Source organism: Canis lupus, chromosome 8 (genome assembly GCF_048164855.1).
Source record: "Canis lupus baileyi chromosome 8, mCanLup2.hap1, whole genome shotgun sequence".
NCBI lineage: Eukaryota > Metazoa > Chordata > Mammalia > Carnivora > Canidae > Canis > Canis lupus.
In genome coordinates this window covers 52,167,994-52,181,306 of record NC_132845.1, presented here as the reverse complement: position 1 = coordinate 52,181,306, position 13,313 = coordinate 52,167,994, and the positions used below count along the sequence as shown (strand labels likewise).

At 40.1% G+C, this 13,313-nt stretch overlaps 1 protein-coding gene and 1 long non-coding RNA gene across 6 annotated transcripts in view; one reads left to right on the top strand and one right to left on the bottom strand.

The window, feature by feature from the left end:
• IQCK (IQ motif containing K) overlaps positions 1–13,313 on the bottom strand; it is a 132,107-nt gene that overhangs the window by 33,448 nt on the left and 85,346 nt on the right. For all 5 annotated transcript variants that reach the window (XR_012035543.1, XR_012035542.1, XR_012035541.1 and 2 more), the window contains one exon: positions 9,146–9,257. Coding sequence is in view for 2 of the 5 variants with exons in the window: in XM_072835982.1 (XP_072692083.1) it covers positions 9,146–9,257 (112 nt within the window). In the remaining 3 variants the exon portion in view is untranslated. The remainder of the gene's footprint in view (positions 1–9,145; positions 9,258–13,313) is intronic.
• The window catches only part of LOC140638518 (uncharacterized), a 59,305-nt gene that overhangs the window by 8,873 nt on the left and 37,119 nt on the right, over positions 1–13,313 (top strand). The window contains exon 2 of the long non-coding RNA XR_012035544.1: positions 3,938–4,086. This is a non-coding gene — a long non-coding RNA (uncharacterized lncRNA). The remainder of the gene's footprint in view (positions 1–3,937; positions 4,087–13,313) is intronic.

Here is a 13,313-nt window from a genome sequence, read left to right as displayed (position 1 = left end):
TGCATGCAGCCTTTGGACTAGGGACTCAGCCAGCCTCCCCTATCTCCAAATCTCTCCTATCCAGTGATGTGTGGCTAGTTCAGTGTTAGCCTGCAGGGTGGCAGGCATGGCCAGATGCTGCCCACTGTTGAGCCTGGACATCCTGGTACCCTGCTGGTAAGCTTTGCACTGGGCCAACATGTCTTAGTGGGCGCACAGGTTAAAGTTAAGTGTAGGTTAAAGTAGTTGAAGTAGGTTAAAGTAGTTGAACAACATGGCATGAGATGGCATTAGGCAGATCTGGGTTCAAATCCCTGGTCTGGCTGTGACCTTGTGCGAGTCATAGTCTCCTGGTCCTGGTTTCATCTGTGCAATGGAGGTAATGTTTGTGATGAGTACACGGAAACATAAAATACTTAATACAGTGTCTGGCACATGGTATGTGCCCCATAAACTATAGCTACTTCTTAGTTTCCGACATCCTCCTCTGCTCTAAGAACTCAGTTCCAGGGGTATCTTAAGGTCATATGCATGTGGTATAGCCAAGATGAGGTACTTATTTTAAGACTAACCTTAAACCCAATCTTAACAGTTAAGATTTGTCATTACAATCTAAACTTAAAATACCAGATTTAAAGTCAGAAAAAGAAATTTCTCTGTTTCTACCCCAACCCCACCCTAGGCTTTGTCTTTTCCCAGCGTCCTCTTAATGAAAGAAAAATCTAAGTTCTAGGAATAAGTGTGCTTCCATGAAAATTTTTAATCTCGAAGACACACTAAACAATATGATGATCCTATTTCCTTCATTGTTGTGGCTTCTAGGAAGCTCAGAATCATATTTCTATTTATTATAGGGACATTTTCGAGATTATTATTCACATTGCATAATGTATTAGGGAAGGGCCCAGTTGTTTCCTGAACAGCAGTTTGTCTTTTTTCTTATAGACACTCTAGATTATGTAACAGATCCTATTTCCCTCTTTGTTTTGTCTCTAAAAAATCTTTAGCAAATATAGGACTTGAAGTATTTTGCTTACTTCATTTTGTGGCTTAACTTTCCTCTACTTCAAAATTTTCCCCAACCCAATTACCACATTTATCTAAAAATGTTATTATACTATACAAGTTTCTACAAGATACTTCAAAGTACTCTTGGAATGAGGTAGGGGGAAAACAGGTAAGCAAACAAAAGTAAATAGTCTATTTCCTTTGACAGGCCCCTTTCTTTAAAATACCAACAAAGGGATCCCTGGGTGGCGCAGCGGTTTGGCGCCTGCCTTTGGCCCAGGGCGTGATCCTGGAGATCCGGGATCGAATCCCACGTCAGGCTCCCGGTGCATGGAGCCTGCTTCTCCCTCTGCCTGTGTCTCTGCCTCTCTCTCTCTCTCTGTGACTATCATAAATAAAAAAATAAAAAAATAAAAAAAAATAAAAAAAAAAAACGTAAAATACCAACAAAAAATGATAAGGTCAGTTAAAGAGTATTTACATATATATAAAAAATACACACACATACACACAAAAATGTAACTTGATGTTATAGGAACAATTTCTATGGCTTCTTTCTTTCTACTCATATTAGATATCCAAATAAAATACGGCCATTCAATTATAAAACACATTTGAAAACAATTACTGAGTAGATGAAGCTAAAAATATGCTATTAATCGAGAAGGGATTTTTGACCACATCTCAAAAATGACTTAGGCATCTTGTTTGGAATTACATTGGCTGCAATTCTTGTCACACACATTTTAAGATAATTCCAGCAACTGCCCCGATGGATAGAGACTTGAGGATAACTTCACACCATTTCTGTCCTAGAAGAAAATCCTGTTTGGGAGGGCCTCTGACTCAGTGTAACATGAGACAAGCTATATATGACCACGACTCTACCCTGACAGCTGACACTATTCTCCCTCAGACCTCCTGTCTGCACCAAGGCTGCTCCAAGAAATGAACTTGGCAAAATTTATTCATACTATAAATACCAGAACACAATATGGATAGAATGGCAACTGCTCAAAAAATATATTGCATTTGTTTGTTGGATTTGTACATAGATCAGTTTGTGGGTTTTTCAGATGAAGTTGAAAAACCATTTTTATTTGCAACAATCCAGTTTTTTCTTTACCACAAATCTAAAGGAGAACTAGCATGTGTTTAACATTTGATTGCTTCATCAGAGGTCTTTGGGGTCTAATTACAGTGTCACCTTGGCTGGGGGCGGGGGTGGATTTACTCTCTAGACCTGCCTTGGACCTGCTAAAAGTTCTCATACCAATTCCAAAAAAATTCACAAGGCTTAAAACAGGAGGTAACTCTGTAGTGCCTGAGTGTAAAAAAATGATTCAGCTCAGTGACACCTGAAGGGAACAAAAAGTTCTGTTTCCCATGATGGTAGGTTGTACACTGTTCTAGCAGTTCAGCCCTGACTTAGGGGCTTCAGTCAACGTAAACAGCAGGAACCCAAGGCATAGATCACAAGAAATAGGATAAGCAGTGTGTCATGTTCAGGAGGATTCCTGAGAGATCTGGGACTGACAGTAGAACCCAAGGGAGCATCTTCTCTGTCTGTGTCTCTCCTCAGGCACATGTCAGAATACTGGACAGAAAAAGGCAACACCTTGGCCCCAGCCCTAGCTCTCCTCTGGCCATGTGACTGTGGGCAAGTCCCTCAACCTTCTTGGGCCTCTACCAATTCATCTGTAAAATGAAGCCCAGAGCTCCGCCCACCATACATATATAGATTGCATGCTCTGTGCCAGGCTGAGTGGCATCCTGTTGAGTAAGACAAACACAGTCCCCTCATGGAACTTAAGAGTCTAGTGAAGGAAAACAACAGAATTGTTTAAAAGCACACAGATATTTTAATAGTATTAATCATGACAATAACTAGCATTTGTGGGAACAATGTGTCAGGACTTGTTCTAAAGCTCATCTCTTGTAACTTTTTAATGACCCCCATACGAGAAAGGTACTATCATAAGTCCCATTTTGTACATGGGACAACTGAGGTTAATGCTGTTAACTAGATCAGGGTCACACACATTCTGAAACCCAGTCCTTTACCCACTGCCCTGTACTGACTTCCTTCTTAGCTGACTACAATTCTGGGGACAGTGTTTAGAACTGGCTTTTTCACCTGAAAGGGCCGTTTCACTGTCTTATTAAAAATGGGAAATTTATCTATGAGTTCCCACTGGGGCATTTACAGAACCCCAACTTGTTTGGAAAGGACTGCCCCTTCTGGAGCCCTGGAAAGGCCGCAAGGGATGCAGCAGGTGGCCGAGATGGAAATGCTTTCACTCTGCCCCTCTGCTGTGGCTGGATTACACACATTAAGTCCCGTCTGCTCTCCCTGCTACACAGCAAGCCAAATCAATCTGTCAACCAACAGCAAATCAACTCAAAAGAATAAGAAACAACAGAAATAAATAGGCATGCTGCACTTTCCCTGACCTTTAAACTGATTACAGCCTTGATTGTCTTCCAGTTTTGAAGTGAAATGAAACGGCACTTGCACACGGAAGAGGGGCCTGCACTGAGCGTGCCAGAACTGCTCAAACTGCTTCTCAGCAAGAAAGGGTTAAGCTGTGACAGGCTTTAAAACTGCCAATTTGATGAGCTCTTACTCTGCACCAGGTGCTGTCTGGACACAGGCTCATTTAAGCCTCAGGACTGGACCTGCTCATCCATTTATTCACTCACTTGATCATTCAATCAATATTTATTTGGGGCTTACTTTGTGCCAGGCACTGTTCTGGGACAGGTCTTTGTCCTCAGGAAGCTTATACTTTAATAAAGACACATAACTGTCAAGTAGGCAAGGAGTAGATGGACTGCTCTCACTCAGGGCTTGGGGTGTGCAAGGTTTACAGGACTCCACATTTTATTTATTTACTTTACTTTTATTTTATTTACTTTAATTTTTTTACTTTTCTTTTCTTTTTTGGAGGACTCCACATTTTAAAGAGAACACAAAACAACTGCAGATCCAGCAGCTCCTTAGAGTATCAGCTCTGCTGAACATTAGAACCTGGAAACTTAATGTTAACATGGATGCCTGAGGTTCATCTCAAAACCATCAGGTCAGAACCTGTGGAGGTGAGACACTGGTATTTTTTTTACTTATAATTTCAAAATAATTTTGAATTTACAGAAAGGTTGCAATAATCATCCACAGGACTCCTGTGTTCACTAGTAGCTTCTACTGTGCCTTACTTACGTTACCACTTTCTATGAATATATACAGATGTGTGTTACACATTCTTTTTTTCTGAATCATTTGAGGTTACATCTTTTAAGAATGAGGTAGTTTTTTCTTTTTTTTTTTTTTTTTAAAGATTTTGTTTTTGGGGCGCCTGGGGCACTCAGTTGGTTAAGTATCTGTCTGCCTTTGGCTCAGGTCCTGGGATCAAGCCCCGAGTTGGGCTCACTGCTCAATGGGGAGCCTGCTTCTCCTTCTCCCTCTGCCCCTCCCCGCTAACTCATGCTTTCCCTCTCTTTCTCTCTGTGAAATAATAAAATCTTTTTAAAAAAGACTTAAAAATATTTTTATCTTTTTAAATAAGATTTTTTAAAAATATTTTAAAATCTTTTTTAAAAAGATTTTATTTTTAGGTTATCTCTACACTCAACATGGGGCTTGAACTTACAAGCCCAAGATCAAGAGTTGCACACTCTACTGACTAAGCCAGCTAGGCGCTCCAAGGAGGCTTCTTATATACCCTAAGGATATTGATCAAAATGAGGAAATTTGATAGTGCTATGTAGTTATTTATATAGAGCCTACATCCAAAGTTTGCTAATTGTCTCAATAATGTCTTTCATAGAATTTTTTCCCATCCAGGAGCCAATCTAAGATCATGCATTGTTTAGCTGTCATGTCCCCTTGGTCCTCCTTTAATCTTGGTCTATCTTGACACTGGCATTTTTTAAGAATCCAAATCAGTTATTTTGGTACATATCCTTCAAGTTGGGTTTGTCTGACGTTTCCCCATGATTGGATTCAAGTTATGTGTTTTGACAGGAATAGTACATAAGCATATGTGTTGTGTGTCTTTCTCAACACATCATACCAGGAGGTACATTATGTCAACTTCTCCCAATATTGGTGAACTTAATTTTTTTAAAAGATTTTATTTATTGGGGCACCTGGGTGGCTTAGCAGTTGAGTGCCTTCAGCTCAGGTCATGATCCTGGGCTGCTGGGATCAAGTCCCACATCAGGCCCTCTGCCTATGTCTTTGACTCTCTCTCTGTTCTCTCATAAATAAATAAATAAATAAATAAATAAATAAATAAATAATCTTTTTAAAAAAGATTGATTATTTATTTATTTAATAGAGAATGTGAGAGAGCATGAGCAGAGAGGGAGGGGTAGAGGCTGAGGGAGAAGCAGATCCCCCTGTGGAGCAGGGAGCCTGATGAAGGACTTGATCCCAGGACCTCAAGATCTTGACTGTACAAAAGGCAGACATTCAACTGACTGGCCACCCAGGCGCCCCGGTGATCATAATTTTGAACACTCGGTGAAGATAGGATCTGCCAGGATTCTCTAAAGCAAAGTTAGTATTTTTCCCTTTGTTTAATGACTACTTTGTAGAGGGATATTTTGAGACTCTAAATATCATATTCCTCATCAAACTTTCACTCAATGGTATTAGCAAGTACTGATGATTCTTGCCTGAGTCAATTTTTTATCAATATGGTTACAAGATGGTGAATTTAATTAAATTTAATTTCATTATACTTTCTAAATATATTAGGTGGTATTCTAATGTAAGGAAAATCATTTCTTCTCCCTCATTTATTTGTCAATGAGTTATAATTCATTATTGTCACTGTCAATTTTTTTAAGATTTATTTATTTGAGAGAGAGAGTGCACAAGCAAGGGGAGGGGCAGAGGGAAAAAGAGAGGGGGAAGAGACTCCCTGCTGAGTGAAGAGTCCAATGATGCTGGGGCTCCATCTCATGACTCTGAGATCATGATCTGAGCCAAAACCAAGAGTCAGTTTAAGCGCCTGAGCTACCTAGGCACCCCACTGTCACTAATTTTTTTTAAGTAGGTTTTTTTTGTTTAAGATTTATTTTATTTATTTATTCATGAGAGACACAGAGAGTGAGAGAGAAAGGCAGAGACACAGGCAGAGGGAGAAACAGGCTCCATGCAGGGAGCCTGACATGGGACTCGATCCCAGGTCTCCAGGATCAGGCCCTGGGCTGAAGGCAGGCCCTAAACCGCTGAGCCCCCCGGGCTGCCCATGTCATTTTAATTTTGATACTTAAATCATCCCAGATTTGCTCAGTGAGACTGTCGTCAAGTTAAACCCTGTTTTCTCTTCCCATGTCCCCATCTTTATTTTCTGACATAGGATGTTCCAGGTTTATCTCTACTTTCCTTGCCCTGGCCCTGGAATCAGCCATTTCTGTAAGAAATTTTATTTCTTTTAGAACGAGGGGTACTTAGAAACCAACATCTGGGCACTAAGAATGCTCATTGCTTCTAGGATTCTCTGTCAATGGCACTGGTATTTTTAGAAAGCTTCTAAAGTTAGTCAAATGTAGAGCCAGTATTGAGAACCATTGTCTGTGAAGAAGGGGCCCAGTCATTACCTAACCAGATGGCTCTGGGAAGGAAAGGGGGAAAAGAAATTGTAGGAGCTGTGGAGTAGAGGACCAATACAGTATGTTTCAAAGCATGGGTAAAATTGAAGGGTAAAGGCCATGAAAATGATTTACTGGGTCATGTCTAGCATTTAAAGAAAAATAAAATAAAAAAAATTCAATAGAAGAGGGTATGTACTAGATTGTAATATAAACTACAGTAAATTTATTATGATAAATTTCTTACTGGATCACAGCCCAAAAAGATTGAGAATTACTGGCCTAAAGAAGAATACTGTGCTTTTTCCCTCCTCTCTTAGGAGGGTGCTTCCCCCAACCCAAACCCTAAGACAAAGGAGGAGAAAATCCAAGAGAATAGTTCAGAAAGATTGGGGGCATCTCATTATTTAATTGAACATCTGCTTTAAGGATAGCCTCAGATTTACATCCAGGTCATTCCTCTATGCCTATCTGAGTAGGTTCAATGTTATCTGGGTAGACACACTGGGGCAGAGAGAAGAAGGGCCATGGAGAACTCTATGTGTCCACCATCGGGTTCCTGTGGATCAGGTAGACACTGGGAGGTAACCTGAACTATCTTCCTAATGCCCTGATCAAGAGGGCTGGCCAGTGGGTAAGGAGACCCCCAAGAGCAAAAGGCTAATAGGATGGTATAGGTGGGATCTGAAGTGGTGGCGGAAGAGGTAGAGACAGAGCCAGATCCCCACAGTGGTGTTCTGCCAACTATTGCTTCCCTCCAGGAAGAATCATGAAATACAGGAGTTAGAGAGTCAGCATGGAGATGCCTGCCCACAGGACATGAATGGTAGCCTTAGCTAGAGAAGCAGCAGCAGCCAAGAGAGGATCACAACAGACAGTGAAGAGATGGATGCCCTTCTGTAATCTCCCTCCTTCTCACTCATCCCACTGGAGGAGAAAGATATCCAGAAGAGGCAAGTGTAGAAGTGTGAAAGATCTTTTCTCCCACTCCCATTTTTCTCCCACTCCCATTCCCACTGACAGAGGTCAGAAGGAATTGGGTAAGCATTAAATTGGATCTGAGACTGGCATTTTAAACTAGACTGGGCTTTCCAAAATTAGAACACACTGAAAAGCCATGGAATCCACCCAATATGCCATGAAGGGATTGGAAAGAGAGATTTGAGGAAATAGGGTTGAAGACAGTTTCTGGGGAGAAAAGGAATCTTTTGTTTAGACCCCGCCATGTTGAGATTGTTCAACAGACTGGTTCCTGGTCCCTGGAGAAGGCCTCTTTGAGGAGGTAATGCCCCAGGTCTGGAAGATGAGAAGTAGCTGGGGATGGGCAATTTGACAGAAAAAAAAAAGAAAACTAGAGTCCCCTAGGTGAGGGAGGCATTGGCATATGGCAAGAACAGAAAAGTCTGTAGCCTAGTGAGGGGGGACAGGTACAGGGCAGGATGGGGAGGTGAGAGGACTCAAAGTATGGATGGCCTGTAGCCTGCTGTGAGTAGGATTATTTTTTCATTAATTGTAAAGTACTATGAACTTATGTAAAAGATTCCAACAGTGCATCTCTTCCTACCTTGTCCAGATCCTTGTCCAGATAGGGAACTATCACTAATGTCTTCTTCCAGGCTGTTTAGACATCTCCATGTTTCCATGTACATACTTTTAATAGGGATGACAACTTATCTGTGATCATTTTCCACTTGATAATATATCATGAATCTCCTTCCAGGTTGGTGGTTGAAAAAATGATGCTAAATCCATACCATGCAACTATTAAACTTCACAATGCTACTCCCTAGTTGTTGACCAGAATGATGTTCTGAGTATATTCAGTGACAAAGTAGACTGTGTAACAGAATGTAACAATGTATAATCCTATCTTTAATAAAATGTATGTGGATATTTATTTGTACCTGTTTGCACTGGAAAAAGCATAGGATATACACCAAAATATTAACAGTGGTGGGATTTTGGGGGGTCCTTTTCTGGCTATGGTTTTTCTAATTTTCCTATTGCAAATATGTATGATTTAAAGTTTTATAATAAAAAACGTGGAAAGCAAATAAGACAAAATGGTGACACTTGCATCTGACAGGTGAAGAGTGCTTGTTATCCTTTGTACATCAGTGTATGTAGGTATGTGTATGCACGCGCATGTGTTTAATTTCTCACAGAAGGGGAGAGGACAAGCATAATGCAACATTTCAGTTCAGACACACAATCAACAACTTGAAAAAGGTAACTACCCATCACACCTGTGGACACTGTGCTTCCAAAGGAGGGGTTATCCTTGTTGTCTTATAGCTTAAACAAAAAGATGTGCAGACATGGATGACACTGAATTTGTGCCTGAGTGAGGAAAATGGGCAGGTACATTATGTCACATCACTTCTGTTATTCCAGGACAGAATCTTAATATGCAGCCACTTAGCCACTTCCCACATACACAAACAGTTCTGTGCAGACACAAGGACCTGATAAGAACTTAGAGGGCTTCCTTCTTGAGCCTGGGCTGAGACTCCGGCTTTTCCTAAATAAACCAAGGATGGTGAATCAAACAACTGACCTTTCTGTTCTTGTTTGGCCCAGAAAATCTTGACTCGCTGGCGAATGTGCTTGTCTTCACGCAGTTTCTTTTGCCACTGACGCAACTCTTGAATCTCAGGATCACACCGAACCTGGGAAATGCCCACAAAGCTTTAGTTCCTTTTCTAAATACTTCTAGACATGAGCTTGTTAACTCTGCATGGAAAATCCTTTACAAACCAATTGGATATATTTTGGATTTTAAGTGAATCAGTGTTCCAAATGATTTATCTAAATTCCTATAGCTTATGTAATATTTGAGTGTAAATGACATTGTGCAAGGATTTACTATAATAATGGTAAATTTTATTTAACACATAGTCAATGTATTAATCACAGTTCTGTTTAATACCATTTGACTGAACATCTACTCCACATTGGCGATAAAGAGACTATTGATAATTTTAATTATTTAAGTTGTATTTTCTTATTCCATAGCTCATGTTTATTGAGCACTTATTTCCCAGGCATTGTTTAACTGTTTTTATAAATTTAACCACCAAAACACCCAAAAAAAGGCAAGAATGATTATGCCCATTTTGCAGATGAAGAAATTCAGTTTAGGCAGCTTTCAGGGTGGCAGAGCTAGGAAATGGTGTTGAAATGCAAATATAGGTAGAGTGTTCCAGCTGCTCTTGAGGAGCTGAAAATCTAGTAGGAGACATAGAATATAAGGGAATTCAGAGAAAAAAATGATTCTATATTAATGTCATAGAACATAAGGTAATCCCCCAAATCTTTTAAATTACAAACCAATATTTTTTACAGTGTTTCCTAAAGCCTTATGTTCAAAAGATTAGACACCTTCAAGAGCTTTGTTCTGTGGGCTGAGGAAGCACAAATCCTCCTGGCCAGCTAAAAAAGGGATTATCCACATCTTTCCCACCAGCTTCTGGGTTTTTTGTTTTGTTTTGTTTTTAAGGTTTTATTTATTTATTTGAGAGAGAGAACATGAGCAGAGAGGCAGAGGGAGAAGCAGACTCCCCGCTGAGCAGGGAGTCTGATGCGGGACTCCATCCCAGGACCCCAGGATCATGACCTCAGCCAAAGGCAGATGCTTAACCGACTGAGCCACTCAGGTGCCCCTCCACAATCTTCTGTTTATCTGGATCCAAGCACACAGAGATCCCCACATTTTTGCACTGTGACAAATGTGCAAAATGATACCCTTAATGATAATAAACCTGAAGGATCTTCTGAATCGCTACAAAAAGGTTAGTACTCAAAAACAAAACAAAACCAAAAAAAAAACAACAACAACAAAAAATGGTTAGTACTAATTATAATTAGCAAGTTGACTAGGTTTCCTTATAGTCAAATTCTTTCTGCATAATGAATTCTTAAAGTTTGGAAGGATACACAGAGTGTTGGTTGCTTTAGGGAGGAAGTAAAATGGAGACAATATTCCATATTTTTCTGGTTGGGTTGTTTGGGATGTTTATAGCAGGCATATATTATTTCAGGAGTACAAGTGTTTCAATTTTAAGAAACAGGCCGCTGAGAGGCAAATAAGAGTTCTTTAGCTTAAGAATAACGGATAGCTTTTTCCTACAATCCCTTGACCTCTCAATTACCTAAATATTCAACAAACAGAAACACCCATTTCCTTCATCATTCCAGAAATCTACAGTTGTTCTTTGGGGTTCTGCTGACCAGTTTAGGGTGATTTTCCTCTGTTTGGCCAGAGACCATTCATCCATTTCTTGATTTTCTTCATTTCATACCAAGGACTGCTATTTCCCAACGTGGAATACGGCAGCCTTGTTAGTTAACTTCTCATTACCAGGAAAGCCTGGATCCCAAGAGAAGGCTTTTGTGAGCCCTGGGGAAAGCACGCACTCATTGAACTGGGCTAATCCTGGTCATTATAGTCATGATTACGGAATCAATTTTAAAGGCAGTGGTTGTGCCAATCAGCAAATACCAGAGAGTGCAGTGTAATGTTTAACACATAAACAATTTTGTTGCTTTAAAAAAAAAAAGCCTCTCCCTTATGAGTGGCTTCCTACTTTTATTTCTTTAAATTATCAAATGGAGTCCATCTGCTCTTTCAAGATAGGCACACGGAGTATTTTTTTTTATTTTTTTATTTCCGTAGCACACAGAGTATTATACACATTATTATATAGTTGACTTTGGGCTAAGCCCAGGAAGAAACCTCCATATTTGGATATGAATTTAAAAATGTCTGTGAACCAATCAAATTCTCCTAATTATCTATTATTCTGATGAAAGCCAACAGGGTACCATATTGATTAAGAAAGCCAACCCTGGATCAGAAAGCCTGAATCTCAGCTCTGCAAATGACAAGCTGAGGAATCTGGAGCAAGTTACTTAAAATCTCTGAGCCTCGATTTCCTCATCTGTAAAATGGGGATAGTACAAATATTTCCTTTACTGTGTTAGTGTGAAAACAAGAAGAGATATTGTCTGGTCCATAGTAACCCCTCACTGTGTTAGCAATTTCTTAAATCAACTAATAAAGTAATAAGGAGGTTACTGGGTGGTTCAGTTGGTTGAGCACCTGACTCTTGGTTTCAGGTCAGGTCATGATCTCAGGGTTGTGGGATCAGGCCCCGCAACAGGCTCTGTGCTCAGTGTGAAGTCTGCTTGAGACTCTCTCTCTCTCCCTCTTCCCCACTTGCACTCTCTCTCTCTCAAATAAATAAATCTCTTTTGTTTTAGAGTAATAAGAATTCAGCTCTGAGGTTGTATCCTACACAGAGCCAATTGGCTGAAGAGCCAGTGATTCATAAAATTGGAAGTGAGGCCTCTTCCCAAGGGTTTGCAAATTATTGAATACATAAGTGATTTTATAATTATAAAATTCTATAACTTTAGGTATTGCTCAGCCAGTAGAGAGGAATCAGGGCTGTAGGATGGTGACTGCAGACAGGGAAGAAGAGAGCGGCCACTAGCTGGGACTTGGAAGTTACCCAGAGATCTATACTTTAGAATTTCTCTTAGCTCAGTTGCTTTCCTTGCTTCTTAGCAAAACAGACAGTAATATAGCAATGACTATTTTCTCTGGATGATTCCCTGGAGTTTTTCTAATCGTTTTGGAGAAAGAAACTTTCAATATATTACAGTTCCTGGAAAGATGCTGGAGAAACAACACAACAGACAGTCCTTCAGTAATGCTGGCAAGAGCGAACCTCCAACTCAGTGTGAGATGCCTTGGAAGGTTCTTATCACATCCTTGCCATGACTCAATGCACTAATGAGTATATTGAAGAATTTTGTACAAGAAAAGTGGATTTCAACATGAAGGAAATCTATGTTTGCAAATTCTCTTTCAAATACCTTGTGGAGGAGCACCTGGGTGGCTCAATGGTAGAGTGTCTGCCTTTGACTCAGGTCATGATCTCAGGGTCCTGGGATCGAGTCCCATATCAGGCTCCCTGCAGCGAGCCTGCTTCTTCCTCTGCCTATGTCTCTGCCTCTCTCTGTGTCTCTCATGTCTTTAAAAAAAAAAAAAAAAAAACAAATACCTTGTGGAATACTCAGAGTTTCCAACTCTCTCATAAATTCAATTTTCTCTCTGTAAATAAGCTTTGTGATTTCTTCTCAGATCTTTGGTGAAACAAAATAAGAGTTTCTCATTTGGGTGGTTATGAGTGTTCCTTATTGTTTTGGGGAACTAATTATAAAAACTTGTAGATACCTCATATTTCCTGGTATTGTGGAGGTGTCCCAGATACTCATCTGTAGTATGACAGCATGCCTCTTAGGAGTTGCTTGGGCCTTTCAGGGAGGAGTAGAAATGTGTTCTAGAGCAACATTTTTTAAACGGTGGGTTCATTACATTAGCATGTGGTAAATTCAGCTCAGTGGGTTGTGAAAAGCATTACAAAAAGTCTGACCCAATAGAAAATACCAGATATTCTTTTATCATTAAGGACCTGTTTTATCTCTGAAAATGGTTTTTTTTTTCAGTCTATCTTATCTGATGTTCATTTTTTTTAAGATTTTATTATTTATTCATGAGAGACACAGAGAGGCAGAGACATAGGCAGAGGGAGAAGCAGGCTCCCTGAGGGGAGCCTAATACGGGACTCAATCCCAGGACCTTGAGATCATGACCTGAGCCAAAGGCAGACCCTCAACCACTGAGCCACCCAGGTGCCCCTTATCTGATGTTCATAATA